The following is a 23860-nucleotide window of genomic DNA, read 5'->3' on the forward strand; positions in this document are numbered from 1 at the left end:
TCAGTCATTGGGTGACTGGGGTCCAAATTCACTAAAGGGGTGGAGCCACAAACAGCCAATCAGATTTGGTAGATTGATTTTAGGCATTCTGTTATTGGCAGGGTTCTCAAACTTGACACAGTTGGTCACTGGATGACTGGGATTAATATTCCAGAAAGTGGGTGGGGCCTACAACAGCCAATCAAAATTCACTGATTGATTTTCAAGGGGAATATTTACATCGCTGCCATTCTTGCACTCTTAATAGCAGAGGCCTCAAATCTGGTACAGTCAGTCACTGGCAGACTGGGGTTTAAATTCTGAAAGGGGGGGGGGGGGCACAAACAGACAATCAGATTTGTTTAATTTCAATGGGAAAATGCAAGTTATTGATGTCAAGGACCCTAAAGCTCATAAACGTGGTCATTGAGTGACTGTATGGCAAGATTAGAAATAGTGGGTGGAGCCAAAAACAACTAACTTTTTAAATTGGAAAATTTAAACTGCAACCATTCTTACATTGTTAATGGCAGGGTTCCCAAACTTTTTTTTTCGTCATTAACATTTTTATTGAGCATTTTCTAAAATACAAAGAAAAACGGTGCTGGTATAATATTAGAGTCAAGAAATCAGCAAATAAATTTTGACAGAGGGTAATCTCCAGTGTACAATTATCTAAGCAGTTTTCACGACCCTAAAGGTATCCAAAGATAACGTCTCTCAATCACCAATTCTGGTGTTAACAGGTGGCCGCAGCCCACACCAGTGGTATATGCTTAAAAGCAACTCTGTCCAGTCCTCAGTCTTGAGTTGTACATGTATTTTAAGCTTAGTGCAGAGTTTATGATCCTCATTATATAATCATTATATAGTCATTAATACCTAAAAGAAAGAAAAGAAAACTCAACACATATCAAAACAAGAATAACTTTGAACAACCAGGCCGGGATCTAGCCCGGCCTAACTTTCACCTCTCATGTTGTGAAATATATACTCTCATATAGGGTTCCCAAACTTGACACAGGTGGTCACTGGGTGACTGGGATTAATATTCAGAAAAGTGGGTGGAGCTGAAAAAGCCAATTAAAATCCACCTGTTGATTTTCAAGGTGAAAATTTAAATTGCTGCCATTATTGCATTGTTCATGGCACAAGCCTCAAACCTGGTACAGTTGGTCATTGGGTGACTGGGGTTTAAATTCAGAAAAGGGGGTGGAGCCACAAACAGCCAATTAGATTTGTTTCATTTCACTAGGAAAATACTAATTATTGAAGCCAAGGAGCCGAAAGCTCACAAACTTGGTCATTGAGTTACTTTGTGTTCAGGTTACAAAAAGTGGACGGAGCCAAAAATATTCACTGGGAAAATATAAACTGTAGCCATTCTTACACTGTTAATAGCAGGGTTCTCAAACTTTACCCAGATGGTCACTGGCTGACTGAGATTAATATTCAGGGAAGTGGGTGGAGCCTATAATAGCCAATCAAAATTCACCTGTTGATTTTCAAGGGGAATATTTAAATCGCTGTCATTTTTACACTGTTAATAGCAGATGCCTCAAACCTGCTACAGTTGATATTTGGTGACTGGGGTTCAAATGCTGGAGAGGGGAGGAGCCACAAAATGGCCATCTGATTTAATTTCTATGGGAATATACAAATTATTGCCAAAGACCCCAAAGCTCACAAACTTGGTCATTGAGTGTTTGTGTGTAAGGGTTAGAAAAAGTGGGTGGAGCCAACGTCAGCCAAATACATACCCGGGCAACGCCGGGTCATCAGCTAGTACAGAATATAATGAAACAATATTAATGTCATGTTTAAGACCTTACCCTACAAAAAGCGGTGGCTAGAGGAAGTAGCTGCGCTGCGATGTCATATTCCTCAAAGCTGGAGCAATCCTGAAACAAAACAAAAGAGAAATAAGACACTTATTCATGAATTAGTACCCGACCACACCAGTCAGAATGCAGCCTATCCATTCACTAGAGACCAGTGACATCACTGAGAATGCAGCCTATCTATTCACTAGAGACCAGTGACATCCCCAAGAATGCAGCCTATCCATTCACTAGAGACCAGTGACATCACTGAGAATGCAGCCTATCCATTCACTAGAGGCCAGTGACATCCCCAAGAATGCAGCCTATCCATTCACTAGAGACCAGTGACATCACTGAGAAGGCAGCCTATCCATTCACTAGAGACCAGTGACATCACTGAGAATGCAGCCTATCCATTCACTAGAGACCAGTGACATCACTGAGAATGCAGCCTATCTATTCACTAGAGACCAGTGACATCACTGAGAATGCAGCCTATCCATTCACTAGAGACCAGTGACATCCCCAAGAATGCAGCCTATCCATTCACTAGAGACCAGTGACATCACTGAGAATGCAGCCTATCTATTCACTAGAGACCAGTGACATCACTGAGAATGCAGCCTATCCATTCACTAGAGACCAGTGACATCCCCAAGAATGCAGCCTATCCATTCACTAGAGACCAGTGACATCACTGAGAATGCAGCCTATCCATTCACTAGAGGCCAGTGACATCCCCAAGAATGCAGCCTATCCATTCACTAGAGACCAGTGACATCACTGAGAAGGCAGCCTATCCATTCACTAGAGACCAGTGACATCACTGAGAATGCAGCCTATCCATTCACTAGAGACCAGTGACATCCCTGAGAATGTAGCCTATCCATTCACTAGAGACCAGTGACATCACTGATAATGCAGCCTATCCATTCACTAGAGACCAGTAACATAACTGAGAATGCAGCCTATCCAGTCACTAGAGACCAGTGACATCACTGAGAATGCAGCCTATCCATTTACTAGAGACCAGTGACATCCCCAAGAATGCAGCCTATTCATTCACTAGAAACCAGTGACATCACTGAGAATGCAGCCTATCCATTCACTAGAGACCAGTGACATCCCCGAGAATGCAGCCTATCCATTCACTAGAGACCAGTGACATCACTGAGAATGCAGCCTATCCATTCACTAGAGACCAGTGACATCACTGAGAATGCAGCCTATCCATTCACTAGAGACCAGTGACATCACTGAGGATGCAGCCTATCCATTCACTAGAGACCAGAGACATCACTGAGAATGTAGCCTATCCATTCACTAGAGACCATTGACATCACTGAGGATGCAGCCTATCCTTTCACTAGAGACCAGTGACATCACTGAGGATGCAACCTATCCTTTCACTAGAGACCAGTGACATCACTGAGAATGCAGCCTATCCATTCACTAGAGACCAGTGACATCCCCGAGAATGCAGCCTATCCATTCACTAGAGACCAGTGACATCACTGAGAAGGCAGCCTATCCATTCACTAGAGACCAGTGACATCACTGAGGATGCAGCCTATCCATTCACTAGAGACCAGTGACATCACTGAGGATGCAGCCTATCCCTTCATTAGAGACCAGAGACATCACTGAGAATGTAGCCTATAAACTCACTAGAGACCATTGACATTACTGAGGATGCAGCCTATCCTTTCACTAGAGACCAGTGACATCACTGAGGATGCAGCCTATCCTTTCACTAGAGACCAGTGACATCCCCGAGAATGCAGCCTATCCATTCACTAGAGACCAGTGACATCACTGAGAAGGCAGCCTATCCATTCACTAGAGACCAGTGACATCACAGAAAATGCAGCCTATCCATTCACTAGAGACGCGTGACATCCCAGAGAATGCAGCCTATCCTTTCACTGGAGACCAGTGACATCACGGAGCACACAGCCTATCCTTTCACTAGAGACCAGTGACATCACTGAGCACACAGCCTATCCGATCACTAGAGACCAGTGACATCACCATAGCTTCAGCAATGATGGATGTGTAAGTACTGTATAACAATCTCTTGCCAGCATGTTAGTGTGTGAGGGGGGTGTGGTGGGATGTGGAGCTGCAGGCACTCTCTCTGCAGTGGTGGTGGTGGTGGGGGGTGGGGGTGGGGGGTAATAAGTGCAGATCAGAAGCCAGTACTGTACATTCAGACTTGCACTCTCTCTGCAGTGGGGGGGGGGGGGGAATTACTGCAGATCAGAAGCCAGTACTGTACATTCAGACTTGCACTCTCTCTGCAGTGTGTGTGTGTGGGGGGTAATAACTGCAGATCAGAAGCCAGTACTGTACATTCAGACTTGCACTCTCTCTGCAGTGGGGGGGGGGGGGGGTAATAACTGCAGATCAGAAGCCAGTACTGTACATTCAGACTTGCACTCTCTCTGCAGTGGGAGGTAATAAGTGCAGATCAGAAGCCAGTACTGTACATTCAGACTTGCACTCTCTCTGCAGTGTGTGTGTGTGTGTGTGTGTGTGTGTGTGTGTGTGTGTGTGTGTGTGTGTGTGTGTGTGTGTGTGTGTGTGTGTGTGTGTGTGTGTGTGTGTGTTAACTGCAGATTAGAAGCCAGTACTGTACATTCAGACTTGCACTCTCTCTGCAGTGGGGGATAATAAGTGCAGATCAGAAGCCAGTACTGTACATTCACACTTGCACTCTCTCTGCAGTGCGTGTGTGCGTGCGTGTGTGTGTGTGTGGGGCGGGGGGGGGGGTAATAACTGCAGATCAGAAGCCAGTACTGTACATTCAGACTTGCACTCTCTCTGCAGTGTGTGTGTGTTTGTGTGTGTGTGTGTGTGTGGGGGGTAATAACTGCAGTTTAGAAGCCAGTACTGTACATTCAGACTTGCACTCTCTCTGCAGTGTGTGTGTGTGTGTGTGTGTGTGTGTGTGTGGGGGGGGGGGGGGTAATAACTGCAGATCAGAAGCCAGTACTGTACATTCAGACTTGCACTCTCTCTGCAGTGTGTGTGTGTGTGTGTGTGTGTGTGTGTGTGTGTGTGTGTGTGTGTGTGTGTGTGTGTGTGTGTGTGTGTGTGTGTGTGTGTGTGTGTGTGTGTGTGTGTGTGTGTGTGTGTGTGTGTGTGTGTGTGTGTGTGTGTGTGTGTGTGTGTGTGTGTGTGTGTGTGTGTGTGTGTGTGTGGGGTGGGGGGTGGGTAATAACTGCAGATCAGAAGCCAGTACTGTACATTCAGACTTGCACTCTCTCTGCAGTGGGGGGGGGGGGGGGGGTAATAAGTGCAGATCAGAAGCCAGTACTGTACATTCAGACTTTCACTCTCTCTGCAGTGGGGGTGGGGGTGGGGGTGGGGGGGTAATAAGTGCAGATCAGAAGCCAGTACTGTACATTCAGACTTGCACTCTCTCTGCAGTGGGGGGGGGGGGGTAATAAGTGCAGATCAGAAGCCAGTACTGTACATTCAGACTTTCACTCTCTCTGCAGTGGGGGTGGGGGGGGGGGGGGTAATAAGTGCAGATCAGAAGCCAGTACTGTACATTCAGACTTGCACTCGCTCTGCAGTGGGGGGTAATAAGTGCAGATCAGAAGCCAGTACTGTACATTCAGACTTGCACTCTCTCTGCAGTGGGGGGGGGGGGGGTAATAAGTGCAGATCAGAAGCCAGTACTGTACATTCAGACTTGCACTCTCTCTGCAGTGGGGGGTAATAAGTGCAGATCAGAAGCCAGTACTGTACATACAGACTTGCACTCTCTCTGCAGTGGGGGGTAATAAGTGCAGATCAGAAGCCAGTACTGTACATTCAGACTTGCACTCGCTCTGCAGTGGGGGGGTAATAAGTGCAGATCAGAAGCCAGTACTGTACATTCAGACTTGCACTCTCTCTGCAGTGGGGGGGGGGGGGGGGGTAATAAGAGCAGATCAGAAGCCAGTACTGTACATTGAGACTTGCACTCTCTCTGCAGTGGGGGGTAATAAGTGCAGATCAGAAGCCAGTACTGTACATTCAGACTTGCACTCTCTCTGCAGTGGGGGGTAATAAGTGCAGATCAGAAGCCAGTACTGTACATTCAGACTTGCACTCTCTCTGCAGTGGGGGGTAATAAGTGCAGATCAGAAGCCAGTACTGTACATACAGACTTGCACTCTCTCTGCAGTGGGGGGTAATAAGAGCAGATCAGAAGCCAGTACTGTACATTCAGACTTGCACTCTCTCTGCAGTGGGGGGTAATAAGTGCAGATCAGAAGCCAGTACTGTACATTCAGACTTGCACTCTCTCTGCAGTGGGGGGGGGGGGGGGGGGGTAATAAGTGCAGATCAGAAGCCAGTACTGTACATACAGACTTGCACTCTCTCTGCAGTGGGGGGTAATAAGTGCAGATCAGAAGCCAGTACTGTACATTCAGACTTGCACTCTCTCTGCAGTGGGGGGGGGGGGGGGGGTAATAAGTGCAGATCAGAAGCCAGTACTGTACATACAGACTTGCACTCGCTCTGCAGTGGGGGGGTAATAAGTGCAGATCAGAAGCCAGTACTGTACATTCAGACTTGCACTCTCTCTGCAGTGGGGGGGGGGGGGGGGGTAATAAGAGCAGAACAGAAGCCAGTACTGTACATTCAGACTTGCACTCTCTCTGCAGTGGGGGGGGGGGGGGTAATAAGAGCAGATCAGAAGCCAGTACTGTACATTCAGACTTGCACTCTCTCTGCAGTGGGGGGGGGGGGGGGGTAATAAGAGCAGATCAGAAGCCAGTACTGTACATTCAGACTTGCACTCTCTCTGCAGTGGGGGGTAATAAGTGCAGATCAGAAGCCAGTACTGTACATTCAGACTTGCACTCTCTCTGCAGTGGGGGGTAATAAGTGCAGATCAGAAGCCAGTACTGTACATTCAGACTTGCACTCTCTCTGCAGTGGGGGGTAATAAGTGCAGATCAGAAGCCAGTACTGTACATTCAGACTTGCACTCTCTCTGCAGTGGGGGGTAATAAGTGCAGATCAGAAGCCAGTACTGTACATTCAGACTTGCACTCTCTCTGCAGTGGGGGGGTAATAAGTGCAGATCAGAAGCCAGTACTGTACATTCAGACTTGCACTCTCTCTGCAGTGGGGGGGTAATAAGTGCAGATCAGAAGCCAGTACTGTACATTCAGACTTGCACTCTCTCTGCAGTGGGGGGGTAATAAGTGCAGATCAGAAGCCAGTACTGTACATTCAGACTTTAAAGCTCAGAGCACAAACTTAAGAAAACATTTATCTATGTAATGGAGCCTGTCGGCGTCTGAGCACTCAGGAGGCATTTCAAACTCGTAAACAATTTTTATGAGTTTTCCATTGTCACATGCCGAATCAATTATTCACCTCGGCAAGAGAAAAAAATGGGTACAGGTCGTTGTTACAAAATATCATTTACATAAAATTCCATACAGAGGGGAAAGTACAGGACAAGGTGAACGAGGAGGCCTGGGCGACCTTGGGAGACATCCGGAGCACAAATATGGAAAAACTACCATATAGGAGAATTCATATTTGTGATTTTCCCCCATTATTGTGGGCCCTGCAAATTAACCTGAATTAAAGGTCTACTACAATGGAAAAAAGTGAGCAGTTAAAATCAGACAGAATCGACAGGCTTTGGACTAGTCTATATGATCATGGGGGAATCTCAGGGTTTTCTTTGGTTTCAAAAGCACTGAATGGCTGGCTGGCATTTTACTATTTTGGCAGTCAGGATTAGCAGCTGCTGTTCAGGAAATGCTTTTGAAAACAAAGAAAACCCTGAGAATCCCCCTTGAGGAGGTGGACTAATCGAAAACCTGTCGGTTCTGTCAGATTTTAATGGATTATTTTTTTTTTGTCATAGTGGTCCTTTAAACATTCCTCGACTAAAGCCCATCTCTGCTTTTATGGTTTACTGGCAAGAGCTCCACAACTTGCTGTAGGTTTCATGAGGCAGCCATCTTTCTTTCTGCATAGTTACCATGCCTACAGAGCTGAACTGAGAAGGACATGGAGGCTGCCATATTATATTTAAAGGGGAACTGAAGAGAGAGGTATATGGAGGCTGTCATGTTTATTTCCTTTTAATCAATACCAGTTGCCTGGCAGCCCTGCTGGTCTATTTCTCTGCAGTAGTATCTGATTAAAACCAGAAACAAGCATGCAGCTAGTCTTGTCAGATCTGACTTATAAGTCTGAACCACTGAAACACCTGATCTGCTGCATGCTTGTTCAGGGGCTATGGCTAATAGTATTAGAGGCAGAGGATCAGCAGGGCTGCCAGGCAACTGGTATTGTCTAAAAGGAAATAAACATGACAGCCTCCATATACCTCTCTCTTCAGTTCCCCTTTAAGCAATACCAGTTGCCTGGCTGTCCTGCAGATCCTCTGCCTCTAATACATTTAGCCACAGCCCCTGAACAAGCATGCAGATCAGATGTTTCGGACAAAAATCTGACAAAATTAGCTGCATGCTGGTTTCAGGTGTGTGATTAAGACAATACTGCAGCCAAATAGATCAGTAGGACTGCCAGGCAACTGGTATTGTTTAGAGTTTATGGAAGACAGGTATATCGCTGCACTCCACAGGAGACAGAGCTGGACCTAGGTGACCAACCCGTAAATCCAAAAATGAAGGAGGGTCCGTTTCAATATCTCAGAAGGTTTTTTAAGGACTTATCCCAAAACAGCAATAAGAATACTCTGCTGACATGTTTAGGATAGCCAGGTAACTAGTATTGTTTAAAAGTAAATAAATATCCCTCTCAATTCAGGTTTCCATTAACGTGAGATAACACATGCGAAAAATCACACGTTTTCTGCAGGGCTGTGGAGTCGGTCCAAAAATCCACCGACTCCGACTCCTCAGTTTAGGATTCCACCGACTCCGACTCCAACTCCATGACTCCGACTCCTCTAATTTGCATATTACAATTTTGTTGATTAAAAGTATGTAACATGAAATTCGTCTCTTAACTGCCAACGCTTAGGAATTTTACAAGACAACTGAAGTGAGAAGGATATGTAGACTACTATATTTATTCCCTTTAGACTAAAACTAGTCCTTGGTAAGAGTACTTGTAAAAGGTACAAACCGGAACAAAGAACATCTATCAGGCCCTAGGCAATGTAAGTGTGGGTACATGTAAGAATGATGTGCAGGTACTCTGCAGGGGAATGAGGAGATTGTAAACAGACAACACCTCTGTGTTCAATGTGCACAGCATTCTCAGTGGATTCCCTGCAGCTCTGTGGAGAGTGCATATGTAGAGTATAGTACTACTGTGTAACAAAGTAAACCTGAGACAGATGAAATTAAAGTTTTATACATACCTGGGGCTTCCTCCAGCCGCCTTCAGGATAATCAGTCCCTCGATGTCCTCCTCCACCACCTGGATCTTCTGCTATGAGTCCAGGTACTTGAGCCAGTCAGGCGTAGTGCACATGCACACACTCCGCCGCCGGGAGCATACTACACCTGTGCAGCACTATTGCGCAGGTGCAGAATGTTCCTGGCTGTGGGAGCGGCATGCGGCCGGACAGCGCTGACTGGCTGAATTACCAGGACTCATAGCAGAAGATCCGGGTGGTGGAGGACAGCGAGGGACTGATTAGCCTGAAGGGGGCTGGAGGAAGCCCCAGGTATGTATAAAACTTTACTTTTCATCCGTTTCAGTTACCCTTTAATTTGTAGTCACCAAACCAAATTTTAATAACATATCACATTATTTGATTTCATCAGCAAAGGGAGTGCATACATTTGCATAAATCAGCATCAATGCAGAATTATTTCCATCTCGTTGACCATCTCTATTAGTGACACAGCTACACATCAGGCTTTATTCTTACAGCATAGATGTTATTTAGTATATATAAGAGATTCCTGTGTACACATCATATATACAGTCACAATCAGATATGTATATCTGACCTTAAAAATACGGGGACTGCTTTATTGAAGCAGCACAAGTAACTAATTTTGACTGGTTTATTTCATTTTTGTGGACAAAGCACAGCTATTACTGTATATATACTGTATATATACATTATTTTTAATGACTATTATCTGAGAAATAGAACATTTTATCAAATTTTCTATTTTAATTACAGTTACAAATTCATTAGGAGTCGGAGTCGGTGCATTTTTTCCCGACTCCGACTCCAGGCACCCAAAATTGCCCGACTCCACGACTCCGACTCCACGACTCCGACTCCACAGCCCTGGTTTTCTGTCAAAAAGCTGAAGAATGGGAATGAAATTTAATTTTTTCGGCATGATTTTGTGCTTGAAACTTTTATTATACAGGTAGTCCCCGACTTACGAATGACCCGCCGATACGAACGCCCTGGATTCTGTGTTTCCATGGGAACAAGTTAAAACAAATTTTCAATTTGGACTTTTTTGAGAAAATCAATTTTAAAAAATTCAAAGAAAAATGGCTTTTAAACTTGTATAAGCAGGTACAGAGGGCAGAGGTGACACAGAGGGGGACACTGGAGGCACAGAGGAGGTACAGGTGGCAGAGATGGCAAAATTTTCAGACTTAAGAACAGATTTAGGTTAAGAACGAACCTATAGTCCCTATCTCGTTCGGTAACCGAGGACTACCTGTACTCAAAATGTATACTAGACCCTTGCTTGGCACATTTTGGTAAGTTACAGGCAAACATTTCATGGAAATGAACTGAACCACTTTTTGGTAGGCCTGTTCTCCCGTATAGCATGATCCAAGCCTATGGAATTACCCAGAATACACTGCTTCAGGTGTGGACACAGTTCGCTCAGCGATTGACACAGCCTGGCCAGAAACGGGACCGTAGACAGAGGAGGGCTGCTGAGAACGTCGCTCTGACTGGACAGACCCGCCTGTGCTGCTCTTTGTAGCTGTGGTGCGACGGAGTCCTGTATGTGCTGCATGCAGGTGAGGCAGAGCTCTGAACCACTTTTTGCACAGAAATGCAGCCAAAATTGCATGTCTACATAGCTGTAGAGCGAACAATTACTGCAGACACTAAATGTGTATCTCTACTTCTGCTGCATCCCTGCCAGACCTTTGTTTGCACTTGAGGGGCGCAACAGGGTTAGACAATCCGGCAAAATGCTTCTCTAAGGCTGGTTTCACAGTGGGATGTTACAGGCGCACGTTAGAGCAGCCTGTAACGCACCCCACCGCACAGCAATGAAAAATCAATGGGCTGTTCACAGTGCCCACGTTGCGTTATTCAGTAACGCTGCACCATAACACAACGTACTGCATGCAGTACTTTATAAGCGGCAGAGCCGCGTTAGACTGTTTGCACATGCTCAGTAATGTTGGGGAGGAGCGGAGAGCGGCCAGGCACATAGCTAATTAATATTCACTGCACTCAGTGACGTGCAGTGTTTACTTCCTGGAGCGGCCACTCTGTGCGGCGAGTGGCCGGGCGGGACCACGTGATGCCGCATGCGCCAAGAGTACGCATCACGGACGCCAGAGTGAGCTGCACAACGCGGCTCACTCTGACGTCCACATCAGAGAGCACCAGGCGTTGCGTTTGGGGCAGGTTATGCGACCAGAACGACCCCTAAAACGCAACGTCCTGGTGTGAAACCAGCCTAAAGCATGATAAGCTATACTGTATTCCCTTACTATGTATCTTTAAAGTCCCATTCCGCAAATATTTCCACTTCCTGCCTGTAGAATAGCTATCTGTCGACAGGCAAACGAGGGAATATCAGAGGAATGTGACTTAACGGAGACAAAGTAAAAGTATGCAGATAATCATGTTTCAGAGAAGAACATACAAGTAACTTTTAACAAAAAAGAAAAACAAAACACAGACTTCCGATGCAGTTAAAATGAAACTATTTTACGTGTAGACATTTTATGTCTGAAATCACAAAAAGCCGAGATTTTAATTTGGGAAATGGAAAACCGTTCATGATGTCATCTTTGAAGGGGCGTAAGTTTCGCCGAGGGCACCGCGACGGCCACAATTGGTGCTGCGTGTAAACATCTAGCTTTGCGGTTTTTATTTTGTCGGTCACTGAAATGCGATCCGAGCGTTTCCGTCCTCGTTCCAGACATTGTTTTCCGAGCCGGTGGGGAAAAACCATGACTGCGTTGTTTTCCTTTTTCACGACAGACGATGCCGCGGCGTACAAAACAACAGCACCCCCCGTGTCCGCACATCTGACTCTCCTTAAAGGTGGGATGCCAGGCGTGTTTGCGAGGAGTGTTGAGGGGCCCCCCTGGTTGGAGAGCAGCGACAGCGTATGTCTGCAATCTAGCAGGGAGGAAATGGTTGGGATGCCAATGTCCCCCCCCCCCCCCTCTGCACTACGCTTTCACCGCAGGGTCCTTCTCCAGGCACACCGTGTCCCGGCCCTTTAAGTGACCGCAGCTGTGATACCAGCATCCTGCGAGAGACAAAACTCCCGCTCGTTTCAGCGCGCCGTGCGTGATGCAAGGCAAGACTTCCAGAGGAAAATTCCATTCGGGAGGCAGTGAGCGATCGGAGCGAAGAGTGCTGAGTAATGTTATTGTCACTGATTGCAAAATACCATTAAAAACCACAAACGCTGTGCTGGAGGCCGGCCAGCCATACAAGCATCTCCGAACATGACATAAATATTTGTGTGCGGCAGACAATAGACATGTATGCCAGACCTGGGTGACTGGTGCTGTGGCATGTGGCGATGACTGATGCAGGGAAAATTTGTTATACTCCTTGTTTAAGACAATGGGGCAATAGTACATTAACATAGGCTGTACATTCCACAAACAGGATAAATAATCACAATCAAGCAAGACACATGCGGGGGAGAGGACAGGCATCTTGTGCTTCTAGACACTTAAAGAGGTCCAGTCATGTCATAAAGTAGAATGTGGGTAGCATGGTGGCGAAACGATTAGCAATCATCCTTGCAGTGCTGGTTCCCTGGTTGGAATCCCAGCCTTGGCACTATCTGCAAGGAGTTTGTATGTTCTCCCCATGTCTGTGTAGGTTTCCTCCAGGCACTTCAGTTTCCTCCCACATCCCAAAACAAGACAGATAAGTGAATTGGCTTCCCCCTAAATTGGCCCTAGACTACGATACATACAATACATGATACATACATAGACATAGGAGTATGGTAGGGACTAGATTGTAAGCCCCTCTGCACAGCACTGTGTGGGAGTGTCCTGCTGTATGTACAGCTAGCTACATGTCCTCACTCCCTCTTGCATCCTCTAGTGCAGTGACACCCATGCTAACCTAGAAATAAAACACACATATATAAGTAGATTAATATACTTCTACTTACATAACAGATGTATTGTGCTATCCGCATAATGATTCCTGTGAATTTTATAAAGGAAAAGTAGAAAATCCTATTCTAGGCAGTGGCCATCTTGGCAAGCTAATGCAGACATCATATCCTCCCTGACTCGTTTCCCCCCCTCCCTTCTCTTGCTCATTGTGTATTCATTAGCTGCCCTCCTCCCAGAGTCTTCAGACACTCCCACTGAGGTGTATACTAGGAACTGTACTTATTTTCTCCTGCAACCGCTGAGTCACCTCAGCCTTGCTTGTAAACACAAGTAATCAAAGGGTGTTTCTGATAAGCAGCTAGGCAGGGAAATAAATGGAAGAGGAGGAATATATTATAGATAAAAAGAACTCCCAGCATGCAACTGTTTGGCACTAAGGCCTGTGCTCCTAAAGTATGCGATAACTCCAAACCATAACAGCAGAAAAAGTTTTGCAAGTTTTGAATGCAGGATTAGCATCTTTATCACTTAATACACTCAGACCAGTTGCTGTTGAAATTAGATTATTATGGTGACAATACCGCTTTAGCCTTTTCACCACGGAGGAAACCTTCAAATAATTTTTGGATCTCAGGGAACCCCTGTGTTAGTGGAGGGAGTGGGGGTTTATTTTGAAGGTGGCACAGACTTTAAAGACAAACTTTAACCAAAGATTGAACTTCATCAGTAGCTGATACCTCATTTCCATGAAAAATCCTTACCTTTTCTCAACTGTAGTGATAATAACAATTAATTATTTTGTACAATATTCACATATACATTATTTAGTCAGTGTTTGCCCATTGTAAAATCTCTCTTCTCCCCGATTTACAATTTTCAGGTCCTTGCCACAGGTGTCATCTAGAAGCAGTTGCATTGTATGCATTTGTTATTGGCTTAAAAGTCTATTCCTGCAGCTGTACATAAGCCAGGTGCTGCCTGGTTTCAGAGCACTTTTGCCTTTTTATTATCCCCCCCCCCCTTTCAGTAGTAAAGGCATAACATTGTGAGCCCCACTGAAGGTACTCATACAATACACAACAGATTTAGCAGATTAGATTAGACGTTGGAATGATAAAAGGTGAAAAAGAGCGGCCAGCGCTTGATGTGTTACCGATCTAGAAAAGAGTTCATGAACTGTATGTGAAACTAGTTGTGCTACTAGATGTCTGTACAGATCCAGGTACAGAGCAGTGAATACAAGTAGAGGGCGAAGCAGGCAATTTGGACAGCTGCCTAGTGAGAAGAATGGTATGGGCAGGGGCATAATAGTCACCCATACATAGCCATGGGGAGGGGGGCACCAACTCCCCCCTCCTTCATGGAACCCAGAAGAGGTGATTCTCCCTGCCCGCTTCTTCTGGAGGGGGAAGCACTGAAGGGGGGCCCAAGGTGAGAGAGGGGGGGGGGGGGTTGGGGTACCCCTTTCCTACAGCTGTGTGTGCCCGCTGCTCCCCCCTCCTGGAGGCACCTTTACCAGGCTACCAATGCTGGGGACGCACCTATACCACGCTAGTACCTATAGTGGGGGCGCCTATACCTGGCTACCTATACTGGAGGCACCTACACCTGGCTACCTATACTGGAGGCACCTATACCTGGCTACCTATACCTGGCTACCTATACTGGAGGCACCTATACCTGGCTATCTATACTAGAGGCACCTACACCTGGCTACCTATACTGGGGGCACCTATACCTGGCTACCTATACTGGGGGCACCTATACCTGGCTACCTATACTGGAGGCACCTACACCTGGCTACCTATACTGGAGGCACCTATACCTGGCTAGCTATACTGGAGGCACCTATACCTGGCTATCTATACTAGAGGCACCTTCACCTGGCTACCTATACTGGAGGCACCTATACCAGGCTATCTATACTGGAGGCACCTACACCTGGCTACCTATACTGGGTGCACCTATACCAGGCTACCTATACTGAGGGCACCTATAACCAGGCTACCTATACTGAGGGCACCTATAACCAGGCTGCCTATACAGGGGGCACCTACACCTGGCTAGGTATATTGGGGGCACAAATAACAGGCTACCAATACTGGGGGCACCTATACCTAGCTACCTATACTGTAAGTATGTTGGTTATTTTATATCCTGCCTGGCCTGCCTTTCTAGTTTGTGTTTTGAGAGGTGAGGAGAATCCAAAGTTTTGCAAGGGGGCCCACTGATTTCAAGTTACGTCTCAGGGTATGGGGCCGGTATAGGCATGCCTGCAATTTAACTTTCAATCACCCCAACACTCCACTAGCCAGTCAATTCCAGACACAGACACAGGGTAGACAAAACATCTCTGGTAAATTAGGAATTAATGGCAATAAAAATTAATAGCACACCCCATATGGCTCCTATCTAATGGAAAACTTGCCACCCCTAGCCATGGCCCACGTCTATGTGGCCTAATCAGAATCCCGGCCCTGCTTGGAAATATTAAGCAGTTCCCCAAGTGAAGGAGACGGCGTAGCGCTCTAGAGAAGGAATCTGTTACAGGAGGCATATAAACATTCCTTACATTCAGGGTCGCAGCGGCAGTGACGGCAGGCGGAGGAGAGATGTCTGTCTTGAATTAGGTGCTAGTGAGCCGCACGACCCAGTTACAGACATGGCAGCGAATGCTTCCAATTAGGGAGCTATTTGTAGCGTGGAAGGTAGAATGCAGAATGCGAGCGCTCGTGGCTATTGTCATATCTGGGCACGCGTTCGTCAAAATAATCTCACCCGGCTTTACTGTGACATGGGGGGCCCATTCCTTTCAGCATTCTTAAGTCAGAAGCGGATTGTACAGTTTCATCATAATGATGGTATGTCTCTGTGTGGATGTGAAGCAAGAGCGGTGGGTTGAGGTTCCTGCGATTGAGCGGTTATTATTTAAGTGACAACATGTTACGCCATGCTGTGCAATGGATCAATAGGGAGACAGACAACAAGGTACAAGATCATGCAACAAAGTTTAAGTCTTAGAGCCCACATAGTTTAAGTCAGTCCGCAGGAAGGGTACCCGATGAAGGGGGTGCATGATCAAGGGGCATACAGTAGGGGGAGGACCCGGCCAGAGGCTTACAATCTAAAAGGAGCAGGTAGGCATGGGTGGCATTGATGCGGGGGAGGGGGTTAGTGAGGAGGGAAAGTCTGATGGGTTGTGGAAGGGTGTTCCAGATAGTGGGGGCAGCTCCTGAGAAGTCCTGCAGTCTCACATGGGAGTCTGAGATCCGCGATCAGGAGCAGGTTGTTGTAGGATCCGAGTGGGCAGCCGAGTGTTTGTCTGTGGACAAGTTCAGAGATGTAGGTCGGGCAGGTCTTGTGTACAGATTTGTAGGCCAGGCACAGAATGTTTAAGGTGATCCTGGAGTGGATAAGGGGCCAGTGGAGGGATTTACAAAGCGGAGTTGAGGAGATGGAGCAATGGGAAGAATGGATCAGTCTGCCTGCCGCATCCATGACAAATTGTAGTGGGGCAATGCTATTCAAAGGGAGGCCAGACAGATTAGACCAGGGGTCCCCAAACTTTTTTGGTCAAGGGCCGGGTCAACATACTTCAGACTGCTGGGGGGGGCCGGAAAATACATAAAATGATGTAGAAAAACATTACATTGAATCTAGGTATTGATTCTCCCTATTCATGCCTGGAGGAGACCTCCCAGCAGCAGCCATTCAGTCATGCGGCATGGAAGAACGTCTTTGTGCACCAGACAGTGAAGCATACCCAGGTGACAACCTGCTGTCCAGTTGGACAGCAGTGTCACCTGATGCAGAATTGGAAGCCAGGGAATGACTGCTCGCTGGCTTCTACAGTATGTGGATTGGTGGCGCCAGCACTGCTATTCTATATGTGGGCCGCCATTATTTAAACGTGCAGTGGCCCACATCTATACATTTTGTGTTTGGGGGCCAGTAAAAATGCCTCGGGGGGCCACATTCGGCCAGCGGGCCTTAGTTTGAGGACCACTGGATTAGACAAATGCCGGTGGCTCAATGGGCTTACCACGCACCCCACACTACTTTTCCTGCACACCTCCCTTTCTAAACAGTCTAAATACTTTTATTTGCAGACACTTATAAAGCTACATTGTTTGGTTGAAAAAAAAAAAAAAAGTCCAAAGAGGAGAAAAAATAAATAGGTAAAATATTAGGTACATTTCTGTCCTGCACCTTCATATATCCCAGGTGACCCAGAGGAAGGCAAAAATCCCTTATAGTGCTTTGGTCAATTCACATTTAAAGTGTAACGGTCAGGCATAAAATCAAAAATCAATTCTTTATTTTTATCTGGGAAACAAGTAATAAGGATGCTAAGCAGGCAATCCAAAAGTTTAAAATCACTCTTACTTTTTTATCCATAGTACATCATTCCCCAGTTTCCCTTGCTTTTATTTGGTACATCTGCCGCACAAAGGAAGTTGCAGGGTATGCTGGGTTTTCTTGTTTTCTTCTTTACTTTCCTCCCCTTTTTCCCTCAGACATAACTAATGCAGCCTGATTGGCTGAAGCCTCTTTCCCTCCTGTTTTCCCCTCCTACAACCTCTGTTCCTCCCTGATTGGCCATAATTTCTCATGCTAAGAAGCTGAGAAAATCACTCAGAACTGGTTGGGGGTGCCTGAAGACTGGGACGAGGGCGGGCAATGCATACACAATCAGGCAGAGGATAGTAAGTGAGGAAATGACATCAGGATTGGCTTCAAAATAGACACTGTTAAAATGGAAAATCCTAAGAAGGATTTTCTCTTTTTTTTACTATTGAAAAATCACAATGTGAAACAGTGCAATACATATGTTATATAAGTAGAGTAAGTATCTACTTATATGTGTGTTTTTTTTTTCTGAGATAGTATGGCTGACAGCTCCTCTTTAAAGCCTACCCTAGGCCAACCTCAGGCCAAAAAACAGATACTTACCTAAGAAGGAAGCCTCTGGATCCTGTAGAAGCTTCCCACACCTTCCTCCGGACCACTGTTGCTGCTCACCGACACCCGGAAGAAATCCGCCAAGAACTTCTTGTATTTTAGATCTGGGCTGCGCCCTCTCTTCATGCAGCCGTACAATGCCAGGTGTGACTCCTGCTTCTGCGCAGGCGTGGCTGTGCTTGCACAGGTGCAGAATAGCCTGATCTTCCAGAGGGCCCGGGCGAGTGGCGGCAGTGGTGAGTAGGACACGGGAAACCTCTGGAGGATGCAAAGCCTTCCTTCATCTTCAGGGCCGGTGCTTCCACAGAGGTAAAGGGGGCAATTGCCCCAGGGCCCCAGACCCTGTGGGGGCCCCCAATTGCCCCTCCAGCTATGGTAACCCATGACAGTAGCTGGAAGGGAGGGACGAGAGGGCCCCCAAGTTACTTTTGCCCCAGGGCCCCATTGTTGCTAGAACCAGCCCTGTTCGTCTTAGGTAAGCACCTGATTTTTGACGCGAGGTTTGCCTGAGGTTCACTTTAACAGAATAAAATTCCTTCTTGTCTCTAGGTGGCAGTCAGGTAAGATCTCTGGATCAAATCTGCTGGGAAATACTTGTCATGGGGCGACACTGTAGCTTACGGCACTTAGAGAGTGACCAGCATGGCGCCCATTAAAGTGATGCCCCCCTGACAGCATAAGCTGTTACCCATACTGACAGTTACCTAGCTGCAGTGTGTGCTGACTCCTCCTTGAAAAATGTGCTTCTAAAATGGTCCTTCTCGCTAGTACATAGTCCCTCTGCACTCTTTAGCCTACTTGTGCATTAGAAGCTATATGCTTGCATATAAAAACAGGAATCAGTGCTGTTCCTTCAGTCCATGTGTTCAGAATGGTCCATTACAGCCAGCCATTAACCATCAAGTTTGCGGATAATCCAACTATCATTGGCATCATCGACGACAAAGGAGAGGGGGCCTATCGCAGTGAGATTGGGAGAATCTGCAGCTGGTACAGGGAAATTAAGCTTATCGTTAATGTGTCAAAAACTGTGGAGCTGATCATAGACCGGAAACCCCCATCCACACTTCACCCTGTTTTCATCGATGAGACCGAAGTTTCCAGGGTATCAGACTTCTAGTTCATTGGCACATGACATCCATCTCCGCCAACGTAACATGGGGAAGAGGTTATTCTTCTTGCGACAACTGAAGAAACTTCAGAGCTGCTGACCAGCTTCTACACCGCTACCAGAGAATCCACCCTCTGCTCATTCATCATAGTTTGGTCTGCAGGTGCTACCGCCAGCGATAGGTAAAAACTCCAAAGAATGATTATCACTGCAGAAAAAAAATCATTGGGTCACCCTTACCACCCCTCAATCTCCTACATACAGTGAGAACGAAGACAAGAGCCACTAAGATCTTGCAGCGACCCCTCCCACCCGGTTCTCTGAGCTCCTCCCATCGGGCCGGCATTAGAGGTCCTTCTCCACCAGAACCACCAGGCGCAAGAGCACCTTCTTCCCTCAGGCTGTCCTTCTACTGAACTCTAGCCCTCCATCAGCCCTCCAAGCACCACACGGGCGCCCAGTTATATTCTCTCAATGTTGTAAACGATTGTCTGCATGCATACTGCACGCTTCTACTGCTGTTGTACTGTTGTTCTGTTCTTTGCTTTGACAATGAAATGTTGCCACTGTGTGCCTGTTCTGTTACCAATGCCATATTTACCGCAATCAATACCGGTTATGGCAACCCTAGTACTTGGTGAATAAAGATCTGATTCTGTACGAACAGGCTGAAGCCTCACACATGGTCAACAGGTCTGGCATAACAAAGCTTCAGCAGAATTCAGGCGTACGGATCCCCGCAGAACGGGGAGGACAGATTCCAAACAAACAGCAGCAATTTCATGCCTTTGCATATATTATTCTGTCATTTATGTGCTTTACTGTAAGTGAATTCTACAGGGAGATATAAAGGTTGATGTATGGACCTCTGTACATTACTCCACACGTCAGTAACAAACCACTTAATAGAGGCTGTAAAGCTGCACATCTAAAGTGCATTACACACGTTCCATAATACCCTGGGGACCTCCAAGGCTAGAGGGTGCTGTTGTGCAGAGAACATAGCCCGGTTCATGCAGAGGACTGAGGGATAGTTAGGAATATTTATAATGAAGTTATGCATTTCTTGTTTTTTTGAAAATACAATAGGCAAACTTGATTACCAGTGATCTAAAAGGCCCAAATCCTGAAATATAACTTTAATGGGAGTAAAGTGAAAACGACAATAGGCTGATATTCCTAAAAGTGTACACATATAAAGCCAGAGGTGGATCTGATGATGTAACTGTGCCTGGTAGCTATACCTAAGACTCTGGTGGTATCCATGGAGAGGTATCCATGGTATCCCTGAAATATTCACTGAAAATGAGTGTGGGAAATCCTTGGATGTGTATTTCCCACACTTGGTCTATGTGATTATTTAGGGGACTACTCTGCAAAGATTCCACATCCAAGGATTATCCACACTCAATCTGAGTGGTTATTTTGAGGACTAATCTGCAGATTAGTCCCCTAAATAACCACTCAGATTGAGTGTGGGAAATCCTTGAATGTGGAATCTTTGCAAAAGTAGCCGGCTAAATAACCACTAAGAGTGAGTGTGGGAAATTCCTGGATGTGGAATCTTTGCAGAGGAGTCCCCTAAATAACCACAGAGACAGAGTGTGGGAAATCCTTGGATGTGGAATCTTTGCAGAGGAGTCCCCTAAATAACCACAGAGACCGAGTGTGGGAAATCCTTGGATGTGGAATCTTTGCAGAGGAGTCCCCTAAATTTCCATGGAGACCGAGTGTGGGAAATCCCTGGATGAGGAATCTTTGCTGTGGAGCCCCCTAAATAACCATGGAGACCGAGTGTGGGAAATACCTGGATGAGGAATCTGCAGTGGAGCTCCCTAAATAACCATGGAGACAGAGTGTGGGGAATCTCTGGATGAGGAATCTTTGCAGTGGAGCCCCCTAAATAACCATGGAGACAGAGTGTGGGGAATCCCTGGATGAGGAATCTTTGCAGTGGAGCCCCCTAAATAACCATGGAGACAGAGTGTGGGAAATCCTGGGATGAGGAATCTTTGTAGAAGAGTCACCTAAATAACCATCGAGACAGAGTGTGGGAAATCCTGGGATGTAGAATCTGTGCAGAGGAGTGCCCTAAATAACCACTAAGACTGAGTGTGGGAAATCCTGGAATGTGGAATCTTTGCAGAGAAGTCACCTAAATAGCCGCGGAGACCATTCATGTTTACAAAGTTTGCATACACAGCCCGAACAAAACAGCAAAACCAAACAAACAAGTTAATCTCTACACTAATACTACTATGGCTAAATATAGCAGCATCCAAGCCATGTACAGGAATGAGGATCAGGTGTATTGCACCTTGGCTAGCTGTAAATGGTGATTATTGTTCCTGGATGTCGGAAAGCCGCTATTACAGAACTACTCCGCTGATCTGATAATTACTCTCCATCTTTCACAGCCCATAATGTAATCCTATTACACGGCATGAAAACATTTTTACGACTTTTACAAAAGAGCCTTTGCTCAATAGGTGAGGGAGTTGCGGTATGCAGCCAAGGCTTGAGCGGCCTGATGTGATCCGAATGTTCAAATCAACGCAGCAACAAATAACCTAACAAACGTGTGCCAAGGATGGGTGGCATTAAAGTGGACCTGTCCTCTTGCACAGGACAGAAGGAAGATGTAGAGAAATGCACCCTGTATGTATTCAGAGAGTTTAGCCTGTCTAATCCTCCATCTGTGATTAATCACAACTGTAATTTGATCTCTCAGCTGTTGCAGCTAGAGCAGCTAATTTGTAAACACAGGATGTTAACCCTTTGTCTGCTTCCATGAAAGCAGTAAGTAGACACTCTGCAGATTTATTGCAGGACTTGTATCAGCTGTAGCAAAGAAATGTTTTTCTTTAAAGGTTATTATGTTGTTGGGTATCTTTTTGAGAAGAGAGGAAGTTCTGAGCTCCGGTCCGCTTTAAAGTGAATGGGTAGTTTACCTGTTTTCCACCACTATTTGAAATATGTATATATAAATAAAGTTTATTTGAGATTTAAAAAAAAAATCAAACAGGCGGTTCTAAATATGTTGTGTGACTCAAAATTGCCATAGTATAATCTCAGCAAAGATCCGCTAATGTTATTTTGTGATCGTTTTATACACTCTTCAGTGCCTCTGGATCCCAAGGCTTCATCCCCTCCCCAAGTCATCGCCAGTTTGTAAAGGATGCATCAGCCACAGGTAACTAAGAGTAAACAGAATTGTTGGGAACGTTAGAAAACAACTTATTTCCTCACCCCACTTTACATTCTGAAATGTATCACAAGTGGTGACATCTTTAGTCCTGTCAGGCGCAGCTCTGCAGAATGCTTGTTTCTAAGAATTCTGAAGCCAGTACAAAATATACTTGTTCTTCCAGAATGCTCTGGGAGTAGAATTGTGCATAGCTAATCAGTCTAGGCCAGGGGTGTCAAACTCAAATACAAAGTGGGCCAAAATTGTGCCCTGGGACCTAGTCTCGAGCCAACCTCAATGTCTACTGGCCACCTTCCTCGCTTATAAAGTTTCCTGGTGTCTAAAGGCCTCCACCTTCCTCTATATAGTTCCCTGGTGTCTAGAGGCTCCCACCCTCCCCTATACAGTTCCCTAGTGTTTAGAGCTTTCCCCCTACCTTCCCCATATGGTTTCCCTGGTGTTCTAGGGCTTCACCTCCAATATCGCTTCCCTGGGGGTCTAGAGTGGGCCAATCATAATGCAAAGTGGGGAAACCACTTGAGGGACAAATTTAATGGCTCTTAGGGCCAGATTTGGCCCGCGGGCCGGAGTCTGACAAGTAGGGTCTAAGCTAAACATCATGGGGGGGCTGGGTTGGGTGGTGGGAATACATACTGATGCACAGCAATAAATATATATAGGTAAGGGTTTCTGATGCTGAAATCAGGACAATTACCATAAAAGTAGCTATCAGGAATAATTGACTGCATTCTACTATATGTCATTACAGTGCCTCTTTGAGAGAGCTTAAAGAGACTCTGTAACAAATTGTTTATCTTTATTTCTTCTATGCTATAAGTTCCTATGCCTTTTCTAATGTGGTCTGGCTTACTGCAGCTTTTCCTAATTGCACAGTAGCTGTGTTATCTCTGTTATATGATCTAATCTTCTCTCTATAGTCGGCACAGTCAGGCTGAGGCAGTCAGACTGGAATGTGCAGGGCTGCTTGTGATTAGCTAGAAGCTGTACACACCCCCTGCAGGCTCTGTGTGACTAACACACTCTGCTTAGCTGAGCCTATTAGAAGCTGGTTAGTTTGTTTGTAAACACTGCCTAAAACTGGCAATTACAAGCCAGGTTTGCAGCAGAGAATGGCAGAAACAGCACAGAGGGGACCAGGAGCACATAATGAATAGAATGGTATGCTTTTTATTGTAAGAATTTCAGAGTACAGATTCTCTTTAAAATAACTTAAAGTATCTCAGAACCGTTTTATTATCAGCATACTTTTAGTGCTGATTTATGTGTGGTGCTATGACATAAGTCACACAGCACCAGCCTCCCTCTCCAGCGCCCTCTGTGCCCCCGCTCTGCTCAGCCGAAATACTCACATGGATGATGGGTGTGGAGGAAGTGTCAGTACTTCCTCCTCTCTGCCCATCCTTCAGTCCCACCCCTCCATTCACCACTAATGGTTCCTATATGCTTTGCCAGCACACAGCGTGCAGGGGAGGCTGTGCTGTGTGTGGGCTTGTGGTACTTAAGTTCAGAACCAGTGGCATA

General features: G+C 46.0%; 1 protein-coding gene across 6 annotated transcripts in view; it reads right to left on the reverse strand.

Annotated features, from left to right (window-relative positions):
- The window catches only part of SBF2 (SET binding factor 2), a 604108-nt gene that overhangs the window by 199218 nt on the left and 381030 nt on the right, over nt 1-23860 (reverse strand). For all 6 annotated transcript variants that reach the window (XR_011024739.1, XR_011024738.1, XM_068260376.1 and 3 more), the window contains exon 17: nt 1812-1880. Coding sequence is in view for 4 of the 6 variants with exons in the window: in XM_068260376.1 (XP_068116477.1) it covers nt 1812-1880 (69 nt within the window). In the remaining 2 variants the exon portion in view is untranslated. The remainder of the gene's footprint in view (nt 1-1811; nt 1881-23860) is intronic.

Source organism: Hyperolius riggenbachi, chromosome 11 (genome assembly GCF_040937935.1).
Source record: "Hyperolius riggenbachi isolate aHypRig1 chromosome 11, aHypRig1.pri, whole genome shotgun sequence".
Classification (NCBI taxonomy): Eukaryota; Metazoa; Chordata; class Amphibia; order Anura; family Hyperoliidae; genus Hyperolius; species Hyperolius riggenbachi.